At 35.5% G+C, this 25031-nt stretch overlaps 2 protein-coding genes and 6 long non-coding RNA genes across 8 annotated transcripts in view; 3 read left to right on the top strand and 5 right to left on the bottom strand.

Annotated features, from left to right (window-relative positions):
- Positions 1 to 1804: 1804 nt before the first annotated feature.
- On the bottom strand, positions 1805 to 3018 carry LOC135256090 (uncharacterized). The gene is made up of 3 exons (XR_010330370.1): positions 2952 to 3018; positions 2581 to 2625; positions 1805 to 2337 (listed from the first exon to the last, which is right to left on the bottom strand). It is a non-coding gene; the product is annotated as an uncharacterized LOC135256090 (long non-coding RNA).
- Positions 3019 to 6675: 3657 nt separating this feature from the next.
- On the bottom strand, positions 6676 to 7758 carry LOC135256089 (uncharacterized). Its single transcript, XR_010330369.1, has 4 exons — positions 7679 to 7758; positions 7344 to 7436; positions 7200 to 7244; positions 6676 to 6905 (listed from the first exon to the last, which is right to left on the bottom strand). It is a non-coding gene; the product is annotated as an uncharacterized LOC135256089 (long non-coding RNA).
- Positions 7759 to 10251: 2493 nt separating this feature from the next.
- Positions 10252 to 10828, bottom strand: LOC135256133 (uncharacterized). Its single transcript, XR_010330398.1, has 3 exons — positions 10766 to 10828; positions 10545 to 10620; positions 10252 to 10308 (listed from the first exon to the last, which is right to left on the bottom strand). It is a non-coding gene; the product is annotated as an uncharacterized LOC135256133 (long non-coding RNA).
- Positions 10829 to 12865: 2037 nt separating this feature from the next.
- On the bottom strand, positions 12866 to 14783 carry LOC135256088 (uncharacterized). Its single transcript, XR_010330368.1, has 6 exons — positions 14747 to 14783; positions 14481 to 14548; positions 14294 to 14335; positions 14107 to 14154; positions 13687 to 13837; positions 12866 to 13264 (listed from the first exon to the last, which is right to left on the bottom strand). It is a non-coding gene; the product is annotated as an uncharacterized LOC135256088 (long non-coding RNA).
- A 3029-nt stretch (positions 14784 to 17812) lies between these two features.
- LOC135256095 (uncharacterized) lies at positions 17813 to 18196 on the top strand. The gene is made up of 3 exons (XR_010330371.1): positions 17813 to 17882; positions 17997 to 18029; positions 18154 to 18196. It is a non-coding gene; the product is annotated as an uncharacterized LOC135256095 (long non-coding RNA).
- Positions 18197 to 18591: 395 nt separating this feature from the next.
- Positions 18592 to 19993, top strand: LOC135256087 (uncharacterized). The gene is made up of 3 exons (XR_010330367.1): positions 18592 to 18692; positions 19246 to 19357; positions 19752 to 19993. It is a non-coding gene; the product is annotated as an uncharacterized LOC135256087 (long non-coding RNA).
- Positions 19994 to 21605: 1612 nt separating this feature from the next.
- LOC135256086 (uncharacterized) lies at positions 21606 to 23359 on the top strand. The gene is made up of 4 exons (XM_064337961.1): positions 21606 to 21673; positions 21901 to 21945; positions 22202 to 22264; positions 22813 to 23359. Exons 1-4 carry the CDS (start codon positions 21620 to 21622, stop codon positions 23215 to 23217), a joined length of 567 nt encoding a protein of 188 aa, XP_064194031.1. The 5' UTR covers positions 21606 to 21619; the 3' UTR covers positions 23218 to 23359.
- A 1502-nt stretch (positions 23360 to 24861) lies between these two features.
- The window catches only part of LOC135256084 (papilin-like), a 2775-nt gene continuing 2605 nt past the window's right edge, over positions 24862 to 25031 (bottom strand). Inside the window, exon 6 of the mRNA XM_064337960.1 lies at positions 24862 to 25031. This exon is cut by the window's right edge and continues 156 nt beyond it. The gene's annotated coding sequence lies outside the window, so the exon portion shown is untranslated.

Genomic DNA, 25031 nt, shown 5'->3' with positions numbered 1-25031 from the left:
TCATTTTCTTCAGTTATTAAATTTAGAGGTCTTCCTTGGCCTATCAGGCCCTTTACTCGCCAGTTCTCTCTTTGTAATGATGTTCCAAACAGCTGTTCCAATTTTGGTAAGCCTAAGGATTGGCCTATGTCGCTGACCTTTTCTTTTTTCCTTTTCTTATTTCTCAGCCACATAATTGCTTCCTTGATGACTGGCGCAACTCTAGTCCTCATGTTGACAAATGCCAATAATGGAGAATCAAGAATAGATACTGAAAGCTCTCTTATACCTGCACTAAGAAAGTAATTAAACACACCAGACTAATCCAGAACACCTGTGATGCCATTTGTCCTAAACATTATGGTGCCTTGAAATTGGGACACTATGTAAAAATGTGCTGTAGTTTCTACATGGTGAAACCCTGTATATGAATGCCCTTTAATAAAAGCTGAGAATATACACTTCAACCACATGTGAATTGTTTGATTATGAATTGTGGAGTACAGAGCCAAAACAAGAAATAATATGTCTTTGACCAAAACATTATAGAGCTCACTGAATGCTGCAAATCTCAAGCTTCTTATGTGGACCTCGATTACACCCCATATAAGTATATGGGATAACCACATTAATGGTTCATGCCAATTATAGCATGGGAATGGTATTGTTAACAAAGAAATATCACTGCTGTTAAATCACAATAAATAAGGAGCTTGTGGTGATCAATACTGAGGACAATTTTATTTAAAACAAATTTACTGTAGATATTCTACAATATTCCTTATAATCCTACGCCACCTTTTAAATGTATTGTTGTGGATCCTACTGTTTTTATACCAGTAGAGGTCGCTACAGCATGAGCAAAATGTTAAGTGTTTTCAGTGTTTTCAGTTCAGTGTTTACCAGCTGAACAAGCTTCAAATGCCTCAGGAAACTACTCAATACTTCAAGCAAGAAACAAATATAAAACTGGCTCAAATTTGTGTTGCCTATTTTTCAGCTTTATGAGATTTATATTTTCTGTGCCAAAATTTTTTCTTTGAAATTATCATGAAATTTGATATTGGAGTAATCCACGGGTAGTTTTATGAACTGTCTCGGAAAAATTCATTTATTTATTTATAACACTTACAATGGAGATTATTATTGTTTGTCATTTGTTTTTTACTTAAAAAGAAACATCATGAAGCATTATTTGAAAAAAAATTTGAGCACCATTTTTTTATATAAAGACCCAAATGCACTTTAGTCCTGGTATTACTGTAGAATTGTATGTGTGATGAGCAATCAAGTATATTTGAGTCACTTTCCTTGAATATCAGTGTTATGTTGCTGGATAACTGTTGTTGGCTTTCCAAGCGCCTCAGCAGGGATTAAGCTACAGGTACCAGCTCATTTGTAATCTTCTTTAATCCAATAATCATGTTCTCTGGGAACAACACCTACTCATAGCTGTAATTATCCGTCAGGATCGTTGACCCATGTGATATTTGTCCTCTCCACCCAAAGAAAACTCAGAGCTACTGGAATATCCACAGTCAAAGCCTATCCACTTGCATCTGGCAGAATGTTGCAACCTCTGTGTGCAACCATTTCAAATCCAGACTTCTTTTAATGAATAGTAATCATTCAATGCATTAGGCTCTAGCAGACATATACTGTCCTATGTGTACACAGAGTACGAGAGCAATTCATATCCAGAATTTGTGTGTTTTCATATACTGAAGAAAATGTATTATATATTTATGCATTTATGATATCATTACCATGTCATATTATCTCTGTATTTTCTTTATAGTTTTATTGAAACACTGAAGAACAGTATTCAGGTTTAATTTTATTTATTGCATTTTTTTCCACATATTGCAGTGAGTTATTTGGAAATATAGAAATAGTTATTTGAAAAATACAGAGGCTAAAATGTATCTTGATTGTATGATGTGCATTGCTAAATCAGAGATGTCACACAGGACTGTTATAGCGAAAGGAAAATTTCGTTGCCATGGTTATGTTTGGAAAAAGCCGCTCAGGTCCGGGAGAGAAGAAAGGTCAGACGCTTTTCACCTTGAAAACATTAACCAATCCAGACCCACGAAACCACATGAAGTGAGTTAGCTGCATAGTCAACTGCTATAGTTTAAACATTAAAGCATTGCATTTAATTCAAGCGCTGCATTTTTTCAGTCTAACATTTTGCACACGGAGCTCCTATCGTCCATCTCCTCGGGGGGTCGTGGTCGTGGTTGGCGTCGGTGCTGGGGCCGGCCGTGGAACCATTCCCGGGAAGAAGGGCCATAAGGGAAAGCCAAAAACTGGAGGGTACCGGAAATACTTAGGGTACGGAAACAAGTACAGCACCTGTTAGAAAATGAGCACATGCGAAAGGTCTGGTTGCATGGGTGTTCAGAGTTCCCATAAAAATGGATGATAACCTGAAACCTTTACATTGGCTGTGACAAAGGAGTCAAATGCTATACATGTAAAGGCTACTTCACTTACTTTGTGATGAACCATTTTTTTAACTGACAAATCTTAACATATGCTTAGAATAATAATAATAATAATATTAATAATAATAATAATAATAATAAAAGTGATTACCTCATCACTTTCAGAATAGCTCCGACTATGCTGGTGCCCAGAAACCTGATCAGAAAATATTTCAGTTTTAATTAAAATAGCCAATGATATTTGTATTTTTTTAGAGTGATTCTTATGTATAATTTCCCAATGAAATCTATCACAAGTTTTAATATTACTTCTTGCTACTGTCACTGGTGTAACTGTTGCTGCTTCCATTAGTTCTACTACAACTACTACTTAATACTCCATGACTGTGGAAACTACAACAAATATTAACCAAAGGATTATATTTGTTGTAGTTTCCACAGGATATGGTCAATAATAATAATAATAATAATAATAATAATAATAATAATAATAATCACACAAAAGTCTGTGAAAATACTCACAGCTCCAGAAACAGCCAAGAAAAGGAGCAAAATAAATACCACAGAATGCATGGTGTTGCCGGCTGCTGAAGACAAATAAATGTATTTTTCAGTACACAGTTTCTCTTTTCTGCTACTAGTATACTAATTTCACACCATTATTGGTGAATCTGGACGGTAGATAATAATGTCATACCTATTACCTTAGGTCCTGTCAGGGGTGCTTCATTTGTGATTTGGCCAAGGCAGATCCACTGTAAGATCCCATGTCTTGTTAAAATAGGCAGTGACTACAGGCTTATCTCAGTTGTCGTTTGCCCAATCACTATCCTTAAATTAATAAGTAGGATTAGTAATAAAAACATGCAACAATGGTCACTGATTACCCATACCACACACACACACACACACATATACATTATATACGTATAGATAGATAGATAGTCAGTGTATAAAAGCACACTATTAACTATTAATCTACCATAATTTTTTCTGAATATAATATATTTCTGATTTGTTTTTGTATAGTACCATAGCATTATTACATTTTGAAATATTTCCAAAAAAAAGCATGATATATGTACTTATCCTGTGTATAGTATACATCTGGTTTTTGTTAACAATTTAACTGAAATCAATCAGAAAAGTGTACAAATGCCAAACACTTCGCAGTATTTTCCATATTTAGATTTCACATGGTGAAAATAACTTTCCTGTGCAACTCAATGCATTTCACAAGCTTAGCTTCAGGCCACACCCTGCAGTTCCATCCTCCAAACACATGGGACCGCCGGTGATTCAGCAGGACAAAATGATCACATGTTCCCATCGTGAAAACAAGCACTGAGCTTGTGAATGGGGTCACTGTATTCTCACAGCCTAGTCCCTACTTTAAGCATTCAATAAATGTCACTGAATCGTATATATCCTATATGCTGCTTACTAGTTTATATTTTCACATGTGCTCATGTTCCCTATGGATAACATAAAGTGCATTTCCGTCACAGTTGTAAAAGTGATAAAGTGCATTTAATTAAGTGTTTCAATAAAATTCAATAAAATGGTTAGAGAAACAATGGAGAAAGTGTTATTTCTCATCATGCATAAAAAAAAATAATAATAATAAAAAAAGCATGGCTATGAAACAATCCTTCTGTGTAAAGGCACCCGATTATTTTTAAAATATAAATTATGGATAAAGTGTTGTCTTACCTGCAATGGCTTGTCTAATTACTGACTGTTCCAATTGTTTAAAAGAGAAAATCTATGAAAGACGAGATAAAGTCAGAGAACAGACTTCTCTCAACTGGAGGAAACTCAAAGTAAGGAGAAATATGTTTGAATAAGTTTCACCGAACGCATCAGGAACTTACTCACTGGGGAGAGGGCATGCATTTCTATTGTTAGGTACAAAGCCAGTAGGATTTTCCTTTCGGCTGTGTTTGTTTTTGTTCACTTATAATATGTCTTCTTTTTTGTCAGAACATAGATCATCATTTTGGCCACGTTGTTCCAGTCATGCGTTCACCTGTTGCTGCAACACATTGCACAATTTTGAAATGACAACTGAGAGAACTGTTCTGACCACTTAACGCTACACTGACCGCACCGTTTTCAAAAATGTGCATGTTGCAAATTTTTTCATTCAGACAATGTTAAATGTTAAAAGAACCGCAAATTGTATTTCTGTCTGCACACTAGTATTTTCAGTGTGTACATTTCTGGATAACCTGTGTACAGCATTGTGTGTTTGTGAGCTCACGTGTGAATGTGTGTGCGTGTGTGTGTGTGCGTGCTTGTTACTTTCACACACATGTACGTTGTTAACTGCACTGATTGGGAAACAGATGAGTATATGTTTATGAGTGTATATGCGATGCATGATCCAGGCCTGTTAGGGCTTCAGTACAGTCACCACACCTTGTGTGGGCAGGTAACTGGCTTTGTTTCCATAGCAACAATGCCTCAGTGTTTTCTCTGGAACACAGTTCGTTCATGGCCCTAGATGAAGCTGTCACACTAGATGTACAGTCGAACCACTAGCGTTCATTTCCATCATAACAATGAATTAAAACAGGCATCATCACCAGTCACCATTTATTCAAGTGCATTTTTCATGTTGCCGTGCACATGACAACTTACCCATGCTTCACATTTTTATTGCAGTATCTTTAAACTCAGTGGCTTTAAACCCAATTCATTGTACTGGATCTTCCAGGTTTGACTTTTAAGTCTAGTACCAATGACAATATTGACTCAAACTGAAGCCTAAAACATTGTGTATCGAAGAGGTTGTAATAAAGTACAGCTCTGAAGTGGGACGTGTCTCTTGGTTTCTTATGTAAGAGATAAAAAATTACATTTTTGACAGAGATCCTCCAAACACTCCAGTGATTTGGCTACAATAGAGGGCCTAAGTGTTGAAGACGTTAATCATAATCTGGCTAATGCAGCATGATTACTATGTATCATGTGCTGATGGGTATAAAGAAATGTTTTGTCACTCCACTTGGGTAGGGATATGATAAAAGACAAGGAGAGGTATAGCTGGAATGAAGTTGAGCTTCAGAAATGAGCCACCATCCTAAAAAAAAATGAATAAAGATAATTTGATGACAAACAATGATGATTCACTACACCACATACACACACTGTATTTATTGGAAATCCACAAACTGTGTTGAACACATAGCGTTGTATTTAATGATATGTGCTACACACTCTTTGCCTGGGTTCCCTTGAAAAAGAGATGTAAATCGCAATGGATGGAGGTTGTTGAGTTTAAAATTTTCTTGCTGTATACAACTAATTCCGAATGCCTCTCAACAGCCATTGTAAACCAATTGGTTGTTAGAAACATCTGCAAGCATTTATACCATTCATTCTACACAAATAAGTGTCTGGGCCAATTAGAAACATACTTAGTAATAAGACAAATTATTCTGACCTGGACAATGAACTTTATTGAAATTATTGAATTCAGAGATGGTATAATAGTAGTATTTTCATACCATAGAGTGTCCTGTGAATGTATTGGAATGTGTACAATTTTTGTAGTTAGCCAGGAGTTCCATAATCCCAGAGACAAAGTATAAATGCCAGCATTTGCATGAAATACTTTTAAAAAGCTTAAATATATATAAATAATATATGCAACCAGACCTCTCGCATGTGCTTAAATAATATTAGAAACTTCATTATGTCAAATATACAAAATCTTGCCTTAGAAATCAATTTGGTTAAAGTATAAGTTTTGTTAATGAAATGATAATAGCTGCATGCAGGCAGATGTTTGCACATGCATGCTGAATGATAAGCAATACATTTATACAGATCACCAGCCAATCACATCAAAGTGATAGATCATAAGTGTTTTAATGCTAGGTTGCAGTGAAATAACAACAAGCTTGTAAATGATTTCTGGATTCCATATGTTCCTAACACTTTGAGCTTATGTTGGGGATAACTGTTTCAATTAGTTTCAGTTAATGCTCCATGGCTTATAAGTAGATTTTATGCAAACAGCATAGGAAATATAAGATGCTGGCTAGCTAGCACACAGAACAAGGTAATGGAGCTAGATAAACAAGTAACTAATTAATTACTAATTTATAAGTAACATTATGATAACATTACATAGCTAGCTAGCTATCTCCATTGGCAGAGCAATGCTATGCTACTGAAAATAAAGATAAAGATGAAAAAATAAGGAATGAAAGCCATTTTTTTCAGGTTTTGTTTTGCTCACATTTAATGAATTGCAATACAAATGACATCAAGCAGTGGCCACTGGGCATCGGACAGTAGAAGAAGAACTGGCATTTTCCTCCCTCTGCATGGTGATGGTTGGCACAGTTACTTGCCGGGGGCTGGGGTTGCCGGGGGCAGCAGCCTTTTCAGCAGAAAGGGCAGCAGCAGGGAAAAGAGGCTAGATCTGCCCCCGCCATATCCACGGAAGGGAAAGCGTCCAAAACGCTGAATGAAATGAGAGAAAGACCTCTGTCATGCGACTGTAGGGTTAGAGTTCATCTCTCTTTCTTCAACAGTGAAAGTCAAGTCTTTTGCCTCAAAGGTTTCATAGAAAAGCACATTGCATACAGCAATGCACACGAGATTCTGTACCTTCTGTCACAAAACTATTTTACAGTGCAGTCTCTTTTTTCATAGTCTATGCTTTATATTTGATTCCTCCGTTTAAATACAAATGTTTATTCATTCATTCGTTCATTTATTCAATCGTTCATTCATTCATTCATTCAAGTGGCTGACCTCAAAGCTGGCTGAACGTTCAATTCTTTGAAGCTCGTCAGAGTCCTATGGAAATAAGCAGTTGTTTAATTTACATCAGGTACAATATGAAATGATTTAGATTTGTAAATTAGTCTACAGAATTATTCAAGGCTGGACCCTTACACTGTCAGTCAGAGGAAGCATTGAACACATTCCAATCAGTCCAATGAAAAATATCGCTAAGGTTATAGGACGCATGGTGGACTCTGGCTTTTCCTGAAGATAAGAAGATAAAAGATAAAAAACAGTCATACATTTTCATAATTTCAACTGTGGATAAATTCATAGTTATGCATTTATACTATATATATATATATATATATATATATATATATATATATATAAATCTTGAACAATTAACAATGCTTAACTACATCTTACTCACAGATGGTAAATATGCATGACAATTCTGATTTATACATTTTTTTCATAATATTTTCCAAAAAATATAATCTTACCAAATAAATAAAATATTTCCAAGCAATGAAATTCTGGAGGTTGGATTTGTGTGGACTCAGCACAGAGCACACGCTTTATAAAGAACCAATCAGTTGACGATCGACCAATCAGCACTCACGGATGACAGTAATAGGCCATGGAATTATTAACGATGTGAACGGTGATGAAATTACTAATAGGTAAGATCCTAGTAGGATTTTACTAATAGGTAAAATGCATGCAATTCTGACTTGCAGCTTTTCACTAGACTTTCGAAACAATGTGTAGAAATTCACTGAGGTGCAGAAAGTATGTACTGTAAGAATGCTAGTCATACATGAAGTTGCCCTATATCCCCATGGATCGAAATGTGAACCAAAAAAACCCAGCAGATTAACAAAGTGTTTTTTTTTTTTTTTTTTTTTCAAGTCAATGCATATATTATGAAACTGCTTTTGGTATATAAACATAACATGATTCCTTTCAAAACTGCTATACATTATGGCTAAATTTGGTATTTTAAGGGGAAAAATGCAGAATCATGCTACGCTTCATTAAAAACAAAAAAGAGAGATGATAATGGCTTGTTTAAATTAGCTACACAAATCCTTATTTCAGTAAACTGGCTAGGCTCTGTTTAATAATAAAAAATAAAAAAATAAAAACAGGAAAAAAAAAAAATTGTTGCAGTTTATTTTATCAAAATGTCATGGAAAACATAAATTGTTAAAGCCTGCACCTGTGCACAATTGTGTTTTTATCATTTGTTTGTTTTTGTTTTATTTCCTTTTTAGATGAAATTTCAAGAATTTGCATAGAACCAGAATTTGATCCAAATGCATTATTGCCACCTCTGGCATTACTTGCAAATGTGTTGGGTCCACATGCAAATCAGCTGTACAAAACAACATTCAACCATTGAGCTGTAGTGATGAACTGTAGATTTTATTTTTAGATATCATTAGATATGCACATTGTGAATTTAAGCAAGGCTATATTTAAACTAACATACAGCACATTTGTTACTGAAAAGCTGACCTCCTTCTAGTGTTATTTCATATAACCAAATACAACCAATAAATTGCCTCACTTTTTTTATTAATTGCCACATATGTTTTATATTCTTTGTTTAAAAAAAATCATATTTTGAAGAATAGTGTGGCAAATCAGTCACTGCCACAGATGTCAGTTTCTCAATGAAAACTAATTTTCTTAACATGAACCTCACGTTTCCTGTGTCATATTAAGATATGACAAGTGAAAGGCTTTGCTGTTGCTCATTACACTGCTTCGACTGAACTGACTGAAGAGGGCTTGTTGTGGTTTGATTGAATTGCATATGGCTATATATAACTATACTAAATTTGTTTGATTGAATTTCCCTGTGAATGTATGTATAGAATCTTGCTGATTTACTGATATACCCCCTTAATTACTGCTTTCAGCTGTATAATAGTAATAGTTACTTACTGTTTATCTGTACAACAGAATACAAATACGCCCAGTCAATCACATGACACGTGACACACATTTAGTTAGTGTTATGTATAACATTTGTTTTATTTAGAATGATCATAAGGGACAATACATTAAACCCAATTAAACTGGATAAACTAAATTAAACACTGCAGTCGTTACATGCACCTTACTAGTCACAGTGAACATGAAATCTAGCATCTGTATCATCTCTTGCACATGGCTAACATCAGCACATCTCTACTATTTAGTCTAGGAGACAGATGATATTCTAACAGAAGAAAGAAAAAGAGAAGTTTTGATGCCCAGCGGGATGGCGCCGTTCTTAACCCAAAGTGATATTGAGGCGGCTCAGTATAAAGGGCAGGAGAATGTAGAAGAGCGAGCTCCTGCGGGGCTGGGAATACGGGTTGAATTGCTGGCCAAATCCACCACCAGCGAACTGGTTTTGCACGAGCTGAAACAAGTGAAAACCGCTGTTCGCACACACTGCACTTGTATCACACACAGGTTCTGCACAAGGGCTTTCTGCCGATATTAGCCGAAAGTCATTGGAAACAAGTTACCCAAACAGGCTCAAACCATGCACAAGCTTCCTGTTTTAAATGGCAAACATGAACATTTATCATTAAAAAATAAAAACAAATGCTACACGATGCACAATATTTCAAGGTTGACAATTAAAGTCAGCAGCCTACGTTGTCCAAAGACTGATGAATAATAATAGCAAAACAGCTAACTCATGAGTGATTAAATGCCTCAGTGTAATCAAACAAAGAAGCCATCTTGGGTGAGTTTTGTTCAGTGATTGAAGTGTCAGTGTTTAAGCTTTCTTCTTTAGCCTTTTTTAATTTAAACTTTAGCAAACAAATAAGAATTGTGTTTGTTGGAATAATTTTGACCAACCAAATCGGTGATTCCACGCTCAGCTTGTTCATGTTCACCGGTCACCTGAGGGAAAAAATAATATCACTTTCACAATTTGAATTATTAACTTTGTATTAACTTTAAACTAGTTTTAATTAGCATTTTTGTTTGCCCTTTGGATTGTGGCTCTGGTTGACAAATAAAAATAACATTTGTACTGGGTGACCTAATGCTGCCATTTATGGTAAGAATTTTGACCCACCTCATCACTGATCAAAGGCTCAATTTCTTCATGATCATCTGTTTCCTGAAAATAATAGATGCATTACATTGTAAATATATAACTTTAAAATGTGCCTTTAACTGCAGTTACTTACATAAAATGACCTATAATTTTACACTGAGAAGAGATTTCTCTCTCTCTCTCTCTCTCTCTCTCTCTCCCCTTACTTTCCATGTTCATATTATATATAATTAAATATTAGATATATTTATCATGGATGCATTCATATTTGCTGTATCAAGGATGATGTCATTACTTACAGGAAGTGATGCACACAGTCCAAGAAAAAACATCAGCATGGTAAGCGGCAACATGTTGGACACTTCCTGGTTATTGCTGAAAGTAGTTTCAGTGTGTAATTAAAATAACATATTTCTCTCAATTTTTAAAACATAAAGTCCTGTAACACTACATACAAAGTAAGAAACATGTGAACTAACAAGCTTTAAAATGGCATTGTAGTTTTCAACAATAGACTTACCTTAGCAGAAAAAGGAGAGAAAAATCAAAAGAGCAAACAGTTTCAGTGAAAAATATATTGACTACTGAGTTTGTTTTCACTTCATTCAGCAAAGTGATTTATAAAGCATTTCTCAGTTAACCATCAACCAATCAGCTCTCATAAATTGTACATAATACACACGATTTTGAAACAAGAAAGAAAACCTTTACTTCATTGTCCACAAGATTAAGTATGTGTTCATTTCAGCCAAAACACAATGTGTCATTTCCATTTTTTGATATACATCTATGTGTAGTATAAGATGGAACAATGGCCAAAATACCTCTGAAATGTTGACATCAGTTCCATGTGGTTGTTACATCATCAATGCTATTGAGCAAGAACAAAAACAAGTTTAAAAACTAAAGCAAAAATGAGTCATGCTTAAATGAAACTGGAATGAACACATTGCTTTTTATTAATTTATTTATGTATTTGTTTTCATTGATCCTGCCAAACAGGGAGTGATGTGGATGGATCTCACATTAATTATGCCACTTATTTTCTATTTCAAAGGAGCATTCAGATTAATCTTTGGAAAGTACAGAGGAAACCTACTCTGTGTTTATTCTGAAATTCTGAGCTGTATGATCCCTATTTAAGTATTGTAGTTGATGAAGTGCTTTAGTTGGCATTGATCACTCAATGCCAACTAAATGGCAAAATGATAAATGGCAAAATGATAAATGGCAAAATGATAAATAAATAAATAAATAAGTTGCTCTATAAACCTGCTTTTTTGATAAATTGCATGAAATTTAGCTGACATGCTTAAGTAATCTTAATATTTTTTTTTTAGTTTATGTCTAATAGAAAATTATTATTAATTCCAGTCCTCAAATGTACTGCCATAAGATAAGTTATTGCTGTAATTAAAACTTAACTTATTGCAAGTGCCTGAGGAGTCTATGGGGAATACATTGTTTTTCAGATGCCCGTGTCATGCTGACAAAGAAATAACAGTTTTGCAAGTGCTATGAGCTGTTGCTTCTTGCTTACCACAATGACTACAGGAGGTATGTAATACCAGAACTTCTTTACCCATCCAAACACCAACCGGTCTGACATTGTTACACTTTTTAAAAATTACCTTCTCTCCTACCCCTTTGATAAATCATTGCACGTAACTAAAGTGTGTCTGTTGTCTTAGGTATATTCTAAGGAATATAAAATATAAATATTTTATTTATTTATTTATTTATTTATTTATTTATTTATTTATTTATTTATTTACCTATTTATTTATTTATCATTTTTCTGCTTTATTTTATTATCATTTGGCTATTGGGACTGTGAAGTGTGAGCCTTTTAAGTGTATATTATTTTGCTAATTAATATTTATTTTAATTATCTTAGTTGGCATATATAGTTTTTATTTAATTCATTTAAGTAATTAAGTAATTATCTTTTACCACCATGAGTTCATCCTAAATTTGCTATTGTGCAAGAAAGACAACTCCAATGCATTGGCTAGGCTACACAAGCATGGCACTTGGGCAGACTAAACACGTATTTCACTATTTCTTTCCTACATTTTCTATTTTCTAGCTACAGTATACGAAGCTATTGACATTTGCATGAAGAACAGTCGAGCATATTAGAATTGTTACATTGTTGAAGTGACTATAAGCGAAATGCTGATAAATGCAAAAGGTGAATAATCATACAGTTATTATTAACTATTTTGGAGTGCTGTGACGGTTTTGGCCTGTAAAATACAACACATTCTATTACCTCTCATTATACTTTTAATGATAGTTCTGAAGAGACTCTGTTGCAGTACTACACAACATATTCATATATTTTTTTTCCTTATATTCATGTTTGTTGCTTAATGAATTTCCTCCAGCTACTCCCCCGGTTTCCTACCACAGTCCAAAGACAGGCATGTATAGGCTAAATTGCCCACAGGTATGAGTGTGTGAGTGAATGGCATGTGTACCCTGCAATAGATTGGCGAGCTGTTCAGGGTGTATTCCTGCCTCTCACCCAATGCACGCTGGGATAGGCTTTAGCACCCTCCAACCCCAACGATGCTCAGGAGGAACAAGTGGGTATAGATAATGCATGGACGTTTAATGATTGTGAATAGGGAATTAATCACTACAGACAGCTCAGGTTGCTGTAAAAGAATGTACTAATCATTTACAGTAACATGTTTAATTCTCCCCAAGCCCCAGTGAGATGATTTGATTTGAGGCACAGGTGTACACAGAGACACAGGTAATGAGGCAGAGTGCATTGAAAGATGAAGTTTATTCTACTGTAACCAGTTTTCAACTAACAGGGACAAAAAGAAAGAATTAGAACTGAATTAAGCTATAATTCTGATAATTATTTCAGATTTTAACATATAGAAAAAGAAATGGAGATTTCCCATGGTGGATATCATCAGACTAAGTTGATTTCAGACTATTTATGTTATGTCTAGACTGCAGACTGATTCCTGGAGTTCCTGATTGGTGCAGGTCTCCTGTCCTGTCAAAAAAAGGAACAAATGTCACATTTCTGTTGCCCCTGTCTATTACAAATAATAATAATAATAATAATAATAATAATAATAATAATAATAATAATAATAATAAAAATGGGAATACAAATTACAGTACAAAATGTAATTAGATTAGAAAGGTTTGACATTAAGAAAGATTAAGCTTAATAAATCGCTAGAATACAAATTTGAAATGTAGGTTAGAAAAATAAATTATGCAAATTGAGAACACAAAATATTTGCCATAAAATCTAGATATTTTTTCTTTTAAACTTCTGCAGAGAACATTTTGTCCCCATTGAACTCAAACTAATTACACTATATATATATATATATATATATATATATATTCAGATGTTGTGTTGTGCTGTATATGTCATACTTGTAAAACTGAATAAGGGAAACTGACCAGGTTATTTTTTGGTAGTAGCAGGAACTTTAGGAGCAGTTGTAGCACGAGCTGCAGGAGTTGCTGGAACAGGAGCAGGGCGGATGAGGGGGAGTAGTCTCTGGAGGAGGCTCATAAGTTGCATCATATTCGGCATTGGCATTCGTGGTGCCTAAAATATAATAAATACAAGTAAATAAAATACATAAATCATTGCATCACATTGGTCAGCAGTTGTTAATCAACATATGCGTTCACAGAATACCGTGTGCATAAATTCCAGAGTTTGTTTGCATAATGGAGCCCAAATCTCTAGTAATCCTTACCACATGGGATTCAAAACATTTGTACGGTCCTACATACATTCCCTAGGGATTTATTTTGTTACAGCACCACCGTATGTGCATCTTAGCATTGAAGTAAAGAAGGAGCACACTCTACCTCTCTGGAATAGGAATCTGAACTGGAACGTGCAACTCGGTGATGTGCCTGTGTGAGTAAATTCACCAATCAGCAGAGCTACTAAAAAACAGGAGTGGTGCACACATGACTCTTCTCTCATATTTAAACAAATATACAAATTTCTATAATGAGAGTGTTTTCAATATTTCGCAATTAAAGAACTCACTGTAAGCGAAGAAGGTGCATACTCTTCCTCAGAAACGTCAATCTGTGCAAGCAAATAAACCAAGCAGCACCATCATTAAAAGAGTGGTGCACATGTGACTCTCCTCACACATTTAAAAAAAAATAAAAATACAATATTCCATTATGACAGTGTTTGCTGTAGTTGACAATGAAAAAAAAAAACTTACTGGAAGAGCCAGGCTCACTCCAATGAGACACATCAGCAAAATGAAAGTCTTCATATTTAATCCGGCCACTGAAAATAAATAAATACATAAAACCTTTTAAAACCTACAAACAATTTAACTGGAATTCAGGCTTTTTCTATGTTATATATTTTAATTATCATTCTGTTAATGCTTTTTTTAGTTGGTAATTAACGGCCCACAAAATCAGCAATGTCAGAAAAAGCTCTGTACTAAGATTCAGTCAGTTCTGCAAACTGTAGACTTACCTTTTTCTACAACACAAGTTTGCAGTGAAGGTTTGATGAGTTTGAAAGTATATAAGACTGCCTGCAGCTCATCTTTATATAGCGGTAACAGGCGGCCGATAATGACATCACAGTATTATAATTTTACTGTCTTCATTTTTAATGTGCTTATTACAGTCCACACATTGCCAAAATATTACATATTTTGTAATATTTAATTGCAGTGTTGATATGAGAAGCATAAGCAGCAACAGGATTAATCGCCATCATCCTACACGATTGAGCCATACCTGGATTTGCATGGGGCAATGTTTCATATTTTTTTGTTATGCATGTTTATCATTTCTCCTATCACGACTGTTTCCCACAATATCCATAGTTTTTCCTGTTTCATGGTCATGGCATAAACATCCATTGCCTGTCAAGCTGCTATTATATATTGAAACTTATATATTGAACATTTCTACACTTTCTGGATATAACAAATAAATAAATAAATAAATAAATAAATAAATAAATAAATAAATAAATAAATAAATAAATAAATAAATAAAATATCAGGTTGCACAGATGTTACTTTGAATATATGATGTATAAAATGTGCAGTGCACATGTGTAGCAATGAATATGTCTAAAGACTGTTTTGGGTATCTCAGCAGACCAGAATTTTCCCCCGGCTTTCTTGGAAGGTTTTGGATTAACTTGGTTGGTAAACCCATTATCACAGCTAAACCCAACTTTCAACCAAAATGAAACAGCTTGGGAACCCCCTCGTAGACAGCCACATTTTAAAGAGTTATTTTGTACTTTACGTAGACACTTTCTGTTTATTTTAGGTTTTAGTCACCAAAAGAGGTACAGTACAGTTGAAGAAAATTCAGGTATGCCATCCCACCAAGTTATGCCTTGGCAGGGCAGGTTGTCTCATACCTCATACCTTTATTCACAAGTAGCTCACCAGGTAGCATGTCAACCTATGATTCTTTTGGGCCAGTGACAGGTAAGGGTTCAAATCCCCCTTTGGGATTGTGAGATCTCTTCTGCAATACAGGAAATACAGACTGAAAATTGTGATTCCAATAAGGTACAATTACATGAAATTAAATAACATTGCATTTATTTGTCAGACAATTTCATCCAAAGAGACGTACAATAAGTGCACGCCAAAGTTATGCCGGTCTGTTAAGGTATACACTGGTCCGATAAGATACAAAACAAAATATGTGACAGTTATTCACAGCCATGAACACATTAAGTTCAGTTCACACAGTAAGCATAAGCTAGGTCAGAGAGTAATGTGAAGTCAAATTGGTAGCCAGGACAACAAGCTACAACATCAAAATAACAATAAGTGCAGGACGAGCCCTTCAAGAAGGTATCAGGGAGGGTCTGGTATTGCACATCTCGTGTAGCTCAGATTAAAGTGAAGCAACAGCTCATATGGCTTACAAAACTGAAAACTGTCCTCAAAACTGAGGTCAAGTTAGCCCAGCCTTAAAGTTTCTGCTGTATCAATGTATGATACAATGCAATAAATAAATAAACTAATGGAGGTATAAAGCTGAAATGACAATATAAAATATAAAAAAGATTAAAATGAGAAACCAAAAGTTTTGAATCATGTGTTGATCATTTTTTTTACAGATAAACAAGTAAAATAATGAAAGTATAAACTGTGCAGCAATGGCTGCATGTATTGTAAAATTCTAGAACTGTTCGGGATTTATAATAGGAATACAAACTAATCCGCAAGAGATTCATTAGAGATTTTAATTTTACTACAGAAACCAGAGCTAATAAGCATATTAATCTATAATTATCAAATGTAAATAACATGTCATTCTTTAATATTGCTGATCTAATCACATAATAACAACAACAATAATAATAATAATAATAATAATAATAATAATAATAATAATAATAATTTACCCAGCTACCCTGCTCAGGATAAGCGGGTATAGATAATGGATGGATGGATGGATGGATAATAATTTACCATGGTAACATACATACGTAAATAAATGAGGTGGCTGTTGGGTGGCTCATTTGCTCATTTGTGACCCCTGTTAGTTGATTGGGTGCCTGTGGACAGCATGCCGAAGCCGCAGCTGAATGGTTTTCCTCCAATATCACTGTGCAAGCTTAACCGTGGACTGCTGTCTGAAAAGTAGTATGGTGGCATCAACATGTGAACACGGCTACAAATAGACATAGGGATATGCCAAATTAGGGAGGGATTTTAACATACTCAGCATACTTGAGTGATGTTTCTTTTCTTTTCTTTTTTAATTAAAAAAATATAAATTGAATAAATGAGTTCAGAAACTGATTTACTTTTCCACTGTTAATTAAAATGTATAATCACACTTCACATTCATTTAACTGTGAACGAAATATTGCTCCATCAGATGAGAACGTAAATCCAGGTATGGCCCAATCGTGTAGAATGATGGTGATTAATCCTGTTGCTGCTTATGCTTCGCATAATATATAATAGCAGCTTGATTGACAATGGATGTTTATGCCATGACCATGAAACAGGAAAAACTATGGATATTGTGGGAAACAGTCGTGAGAGGAGAAATGATAAACATGCATAACAAAAAAATATGAAACATTGCTCCATGCAAATCCAGGTACGGCCCAAGGCGATTAATCCTGTTGCTGCTTATGCTTCTCATATCAACACTGTAATTAAATATTACAAAATATGTAATATTTTGGCAAGGTATGCACTGTAATGACCGCATTAATAATGAAGACAGTAAAATTATAATACTGTGATGTCATTATCGACCGCCTGTTACCGCTATATAAAGATGAGCTGCAGGCAGTCTTATATACTTTCAAACTCATCAAACCTTCACTGCAAACTCCTGTTGTACAAGGTATGTATAAATTTTACGGAACTGACTGATATCTTTGTACTAAGCTGTTTCTGTGATTGCTGATTTTGTGGGCCGTTAATTATTAACTAAAGAAAGCATTAGCAGAATGATAATTAAAATATATAACATAGAACAAGCCTGAATTCCACCTAAATTGTTTGTAGGTTTTTAAAGGTTTTATCTATTTATTTTTTTCAGTGGCCAGATTAAATATGAAGACTTTCATTTTGCTGATGTGTCTCATTGGAATGAGCCTGGCTCTTTCAGTAAGTTTGTGCATTACAGCAAGCACTGTCACAATAGAATACTTGTTTAATGTGTGAGGAGAGTCACATGTGCTCTTTTAATGATTGTGCTGCTTGGTTTATTTGCTTGCACAGACTGAGGAAGAGCATGAACCTTCTTCACTTACAGTGAGTTTTTAAATTATGAACTATTGAAAACACTGTGATTATAGAATGAATATGAGAGAAGAGAAATGTGTGCACCACTCCTGTCATTTAACATATGTGCTGACTGGTGAATTTACTCACACAGGCACATCACCGAGTTGCACGTTCCAGTTCCGAATCCAGAGAGGTAGAGTGTGCTCCTTCTTTACTTCAATGCTAAGAGGCACATACGGTGGAGCTGTAACAAAATAAATCCCTAGGAAATGTATGTAGGACCATACAAATGTTTTGAATCTCATGTGGTAAGGATTACTAAAGATTTGGGCTCCATTATGCAAACAAACTCACAGTACAGTGTGCACATTAAGCACCACTTTTACTTCAAGTGTAAAAGTGGTGCTTAATAAAATAAAATAAAATAAAATAAAAACATGGACATTCTAAGAGGCACATGGTGGTACATTTGTTGCAGTGGTACTCTAACAAAATGAACGCTGCTGGGATTGGTTGTTTCTCTGTCAGGCAACTCTCGGCATGTGTTAAAGTTAACTAGAATGGTCAGCTACACGGAAGTCCCTTAAGCCGTCTTTACACTGCCGAGTCGGGTTAAAATGCTGTAGCAGACCCAGGGTAGAACTAGTGATGATCAATTTCCACAGATGTTCTTTATGCACCTTTTGCTCGGTATGAACATCTTTACACTGCAGAGAAGAATCCACGGGATTCGCTGTGGCGCCGTGTGTGCAATAATGTATCTCATGCACAATAAACATTGTCTTTCTCGTGAATGATTGTGTTCTCGTGAATGAAAGCTGAGCTGGGTGTTAAATTAGCAATCAGAACAAGAAGAATAAAACAAAAATAAAGGAGATTTCATCAAAAAAAAAGGCATCAAGGCTTGAGGAACATATGAGGAAGACGTTTGAGTCTCTCACTGTCCCGTCAATTCGTTTTTTAAAATTATTTTTATTATGATTTCGTTTTCACCCAGCTCAGCTTTATTCTCGAACAGTTTAGTTAGCAAAACCAGAAACACCAGGGGTAACATTTCGCAAGGCAGTTGTTTCAAAAATATCACACAACAATCATTCAGGAGAAAGACAATGTTTATTGTGCACGGAAATACATAATTGCACGCGCGGCGCCACAGCGAATGTTTTCGTGTTTTGTGAAATGTTGTTTTGTTTTGTGAAATGTTGTTGTGTTTTCTGAAATGTCGTTGTGTTTTGACCCTCAGGGCCGCCGTATACAACCAATGTTGAATATGGCCGATCTTATCGCACTCCTCCTGAGACTCCTGCCCCCCGCTGCTGCTCCGGCAGTCCCTGCTACTACCAATGGCTAACCTGGTCAGTGTCCCTTATTCAGTTTGGCAAAAAGGACTTACACAGCACAGAGCAACATGCAACTCTATAAATCTAACATTGTTTGTTTGAGTTCAATGGGGGATTAAATGTGCTCTGTAGGAGTTTTTTAATTTTTTTAATTCTCAATTAGATTTTGTTTACTGTGCCTATGCAGAATGTTATGTGTTTTTACTTTGCATTATTTGCCCTTTTTTAACCTAGATATCTCATTTGTATTCTAGTGATTTATTTGGCTTAATCTAGTAGTCACATCTAATCCTGTATATTTTCATTGTAATTTGCATTGCCATTATTTTGTGTTTTTTTTTAATTTTTTTTATTTATTTATTGTAATAGGCAGGGACAGAAATGTGACATTTGTTCCTGTTTTTGACAGGATGGGAGACCATACCTCTCCATACCCGCACCAATCAGGAACTCCAGGAATCAGTCTACAGTCCAGATATCACATAAATAGACTGAAATCAATATAGGCTAATGATATCCACCATGGGAAATCTCTGTTTCTTCATCTATATGTCAAAATCTGGTCAGAATTATAGCTTACTTCAGTTCTAATTCTTTCCTTTTATCCCTGTTAGTTGAAAAATGGTTACAGTAGAATAAACTTCATCTTTAAATGCACTCTGCCTCATTACCTGTGTCTCTGTGTACACCTGTGTCTCAAATCATCTCACTGGGGCTTGGGGAGAATTAAACATGTTACTCTAAGTGATTAGTACATTCCTTTACAGCAACCTGTGTTGTCTGTAGTGATGAATTCCCTATTCACATTCAGTAAATGTCCATCCATTGTTTATACCGACGTATTCCTGGTAAGGCTCAAGGGCCATGCTGGAGCCTATCCCAGTGTGCATTGGGAGAGAGGCAGGATAACACCCTGGACTGGTCGGCAAGCTATTGCAGGGCACACACACTCACACACTCATACCTATGGGCCAATTAGCCTACCTGCATGTCTTTAAACTGTGGGAGGAAACCGGGGGAGTACACAAAGGAAATTCATTAAACAACAAACATAAATATAAATTAAAAAAATGTCTGTGTAGCACTTCAATGCAGTCTATTCAGAACTATCATTAAATGTATAATGAGAGGAAATAAAATATATTATATTTTCACCTTTATAAAGGCCAAAACTGTCAATGCACTCTAGAACAGTTATAAATACCTGTGATTATTAAAAAGTATCGTACATTTAATATGTTTGACAAATGTTTGATAAATGTAAATTCATGCAAATGTAAATCACTTCTTAAACTGCAGCTTGGAAAAAGAAAATGTAGGATAAGATAAAAAAAGTGCCATAATTGTTTAGTCTGCCCAAGTGCCATACTGTACGTGTGTAGCCTAGCCAATGCATGCACACGCATGAGCACATGCATACACACATACTACACACACACACACACGCACAAGCACACACACACACACACACACACACACACACACACACACACCAAACCCAATGGTTCACCTTTTAGTATTGCTATTCCGTCACTTTTTGTTGAGGAATTGAGCTTTCAGCATACCAATAATGTATTTTCAGTTTTAGAATCAGGGATTTATCAGGGATATATTTCAGATAGCACAGTTGATGAACAACAATTAATAACTCATACGCGAATCATTACACAGCCACTGTGCATCTTACTGAATGTGCACTTTTTATGAATAAAATATATGAATGTTTTGTGTGGGTTGAATTTTCACTTATTTCATGTTTTTCTTTTTTTTTTTTCTTTTTGAGGAGAATGATGGATTCTTGCTCAATACTCCTTAGTCATGTTTCAGTGGTATTGTATTTACTGTGCTGCTGAATAGATACAAACAAAAGAAAATGACACACTAAAACTTGGGGGAAATATTTTACAAATGCTTAATCTTGTGGTGAATGAATAGAGATGTTTTCTTTTTTGATAAATCTTTTGCAATATGTGCAATTCAGGGATGCTGATTGGTTGATGGCAGACTGAGAAAACCTTTATAACTCAGGTTCATAAAAATGTGAAACAAAACTTCAACAAGTGTCATCTTCTGCCCTGAAACTTCCTGCACTGTTGGAACATAGTAAAGGTAAGCCTCTTTGGGACTGTTCATTCAAAAATTAATATAAGGAAATAATATTGCAAAATGTATTTCCTGAATGCTGTGATATTGAGATTTTGTGTTGACTGATAGGCCATATGAATGAAGGAATTTAAGGTTAAAAGTACTTTTTTTCAGAAATTATCTGAATCCACAATGCTGCATATAACCGTTGTGACATTTTTGATTGGAGTGTGCTCATCATTCCCAGTAAGTAAGAATGACAAATTATGTCTCATTTTCCCTCAGTTCTCACACAGATAACCCTAAAAATAAGAATATAATTTTTTATTATATCTCTGATTTCCTCCATTCCATCTGATGGAATGTGAACTCAGATCTCGCAATGATAACATTAATGTACAGTTCAGATAATGATTTTTCCACTGGATAAATCAGATTTTGTTCTAACACGTTTTTTTTATTTTCTCCTTTAGACCTTGAAAGAACGTGAAAGAACAGATGACTCAGTTAGTAATGAGGTCAGTCATTATTTCCTCTTGTGTGAGGTTAATTACTCCACAATGGGAGTGATTATGAACCCGGGGTGGAGGGAATTTAGTGGTAGGACTGTGGGTGGGGGTGAGGTGGGGGTTAAGCAGTCCTCATCATCCTCTGACCTGAAAGTACATTTCTCAATCATCTGGATTCTGTAAACACAAGAACAATTAGTACTTTGGAAATACGATAATTCTTCACTAAATTGCATAATTAACTGGCTGTATGCTCTGAATACAGAACACCAACCAAGACAATGAGAGACGGACTCCCGGATCAACAGGTGGGACTCGAGCAACAGGGGTAGGTTTTTGAATATTTAATATAAGAAATGTTAAAAATGTAAATAAAAGCAAGGCATGCTATACTTACAAGCTCAGAGACACTGAAACACGCCTTTATTTTGTAAGGACAGGAAAGGGTATGGTCATTGTATGTGTATGTGTATGTGTGTGTGCGTGTTTGTTGGAGCTTTCTTAGGCAGTGAGTGATGCCAGCTTTTCTTTCATCATTTTTTATTATGTAGAATGTGCATGTACTAATTTGTACTATTATTAGTTGATATTAAATATGTGCTTTTTTATAATAAAACTCAGGCATATATATTCTCATAAATATGTCACCAGATACTTTGCTTTTTTTCTCCCTTAATTCAATTATGGAAGTTATATACATCTGTGGTAACTTGTTTAACAAGTTTAACAGTTTAACAGTGCAAAAAAAGAAATACCGCCACAGAGCTTCCAAAGAACTGGTGCAATACACAGACAGCACAGTAGTGTGATATTGTCAGTGTAATAGCACAGCAGTGTGGTAGTATTGGTAAAACTGTTGTTTTATCTTTATTTCAGGGCGTTGTGGGGATAGGTGGATTCTACCAAAATCCTTCCCTACCAGCATACCAGCCGTTTTCCCCGTATGCCACTCCCACCCAGGTGAATCCAGCATTCAACCCTTATGCCCTGCCCACCCAGGTGAATCCAGCATTCAACCCTTATGCCCCGCCCACCCAGGTGAATCCAGCATTCAACCCTTATGCCCCGCCTACCCAGGTGAACCCAGCATACAACCCTTATGCCCCGCCTACCCAGGTGAACCCCTATCTCCAACCCACACAGCCCTATGCCCCTGTCTCCCCCTACCCCTCATCCAGTCAGTCCAACACCGCGCTCCAGTCCGTACTGCCCTTCCTATTGGCTCGTCTCATCCCCACTCCAGCCACGCCCCTCTCTGCCCCTTTGATTGATGAGAACTGAGTGCAGGACCATTCCGCTGTGCATCGAAGCTCCTCCTTCCCATTCTTCTGATTGAATGCACTTTCAGGCTTGGGCTATGTTCTCTTGAGAGACCTTTGCTCTTGTGAAGCACAAGAGGTGCCCTAAAGTGAATAAACCAGGTTTAAACCAGTACCCAGCATCGTTGTTGTCCTTTCATGCATGACTTAACTGGATTTATTGGAGCAAGTGATATTTTATATTTGTATATGGTATTGTGTCCCATACATATCTATACTTACATCAGGAACAACATTGTGTGCATTGATATGAAATATACTGTAATGACATTTCCTCAGGTGAGAGAACAACTATTTCCATTAGTCATATATGGGAAATCCGGTTTTAAGCTGAGGATTGAGTTTGTGGAGTTAACCGGAAAATAGCTACAACTGTAATTGCACAACTCACACTTTGATTTGGCAACAGGTGTGCACAGGCACAGGTGTGCTTTCGTTAGAACCAACAAGTAGTGCTTCACAAAGGACTGCATTGCACAAATAGTGGTAATGTGTAAAGAAAATGTAGACATGTATGTTACAGAAATGTAAATAAATAAATAAATAAATTACAGCTGTCACTTTTAATATTGTCTACTCTTGTGAAACACAGCATCAAATATGATAGGCACGACATAATTTAATCAACATGTGCAATAATAATCTAAAAACCATTAATATACCACATGGTTTATGTTCCTGGCCCCAGAAAGATCATGCAGTGTTTGCTTTAAATAAATAAATGTTAAATAGATACTATTTTGAGAAGAATATGTGATATTTGTAAATAACAGAAACCTTATACCAATGTGACTGAAAATACAATTGTTTTTAGTGTGCATTTCTAAAAAAAATATTTTCAAAGATTAAATTGAATCAGATTACAGATGGAGTTGATGTGGGGAAGATGAAAAAGGTGAGGACAGGAATCACAAGAAAGCTCAGATAATCATGATAATAACCAACCCCTTTTCGCATGTATCCTATGCCTATGGATTCATTATTTTATTTTATTTTATTTTTTTCTGGACTATAGTTGACTCAGGAAACCGCTTCACATATATGTTTGCTTCAACATATTAAAGATGTCACACATGATGTCAGATTTTAGGTATTGATTCAAAATGTATATTTTGTTTAGAGCAGGGCTGTCCAGTCTTGGAAAAGGAATGGTGTAGGTGCAGGCTTTTGATTCGGCTCAGCACAAGGGACTTGATTCTAACTATTTATCAAGACCTCGATTGCCGATCATGGTTGAATCGGGTGCTATGAATTGGGTAAACGAAAACCTGCATTTGCCTTTTTCAGTTAAGATTGGGCACCCCTAGTTAAGGAAGACCAGTTTAAAACCATTTGTCATTTATTTCACATTGTGCCTAAAATATAAATAGCATAGTCAAATCGAATTTCCTGATTCATAATGCATTGCAATCATGGAACTGTACAGGGAATAATTGCTCCATCTCTCTATTTCAATAAAGACAATTATATGATCTTAAATGGTGTCTTATTTACACCAACCATATGAGAAAATGCATAGAAAAAAAATCAAACAAAACCAGAAGTATTAATCTCTCCAGAAAAGGTGTAGTGTCCTGTTCATTTCATTGCATTGCATTGCATTTTATTTGGCAGACGCTTTTATCCAAAGTGACATACAATAAGTGCACACCAAAGGTGATTTGAACTACAAAACACAGGTCTGAACACCGGTTAATGTACACTGGAGAAGTCATATGTGAACAAATAATGAGGGACAGACTGCCGTGAATACAGTAGTTCAGTTTATTTTGAGCA

The sequence above is a fragment of the Anguilla rostrata genome, chromosome 5 (assembly GCF_018555375.3).
Source record: "Anguilla rostrata isolate EN2019 chromosome 5, ASM1855537v3, whole genome shotgun sequence".
Taxonomy (NCBI): Eukaryota; Metazoa; Chordata; class Actinopteri; order Anguilliformes; family Anguillidae; genus Anguilla; species Anguilla rostrata.
Note: the sequence above shows the minus strand (reverse complement) of the source record. Positions and strands in the feature narration are given on the sequence as shown.

Bases quoted from the DNA above. Each gene is read 5' to 3' on its own strand.
- LOC135256086 (XM_064337961.1), top strand. From the start codon at position 21,620: ATGCTGCATATAACCGTTGTGACATTTTTGATTGGAGTGTGCTCATCA. The intron at 21,674-21,900 runs GTAAGTAAGAAT...TTTCTCCTTTAG, and splicing joins GAGTGTGCTCATCATTCCCA to ACCTTGAAAGAACGTGAAAG. The intron at 22,265-22,812 runs GTAGGTTTTTGA...TCTTTATTTCAG, and splicing joins GTGGGACTCGAGCAACAGGG to GGCGTTGTGGGGATAGGTGG.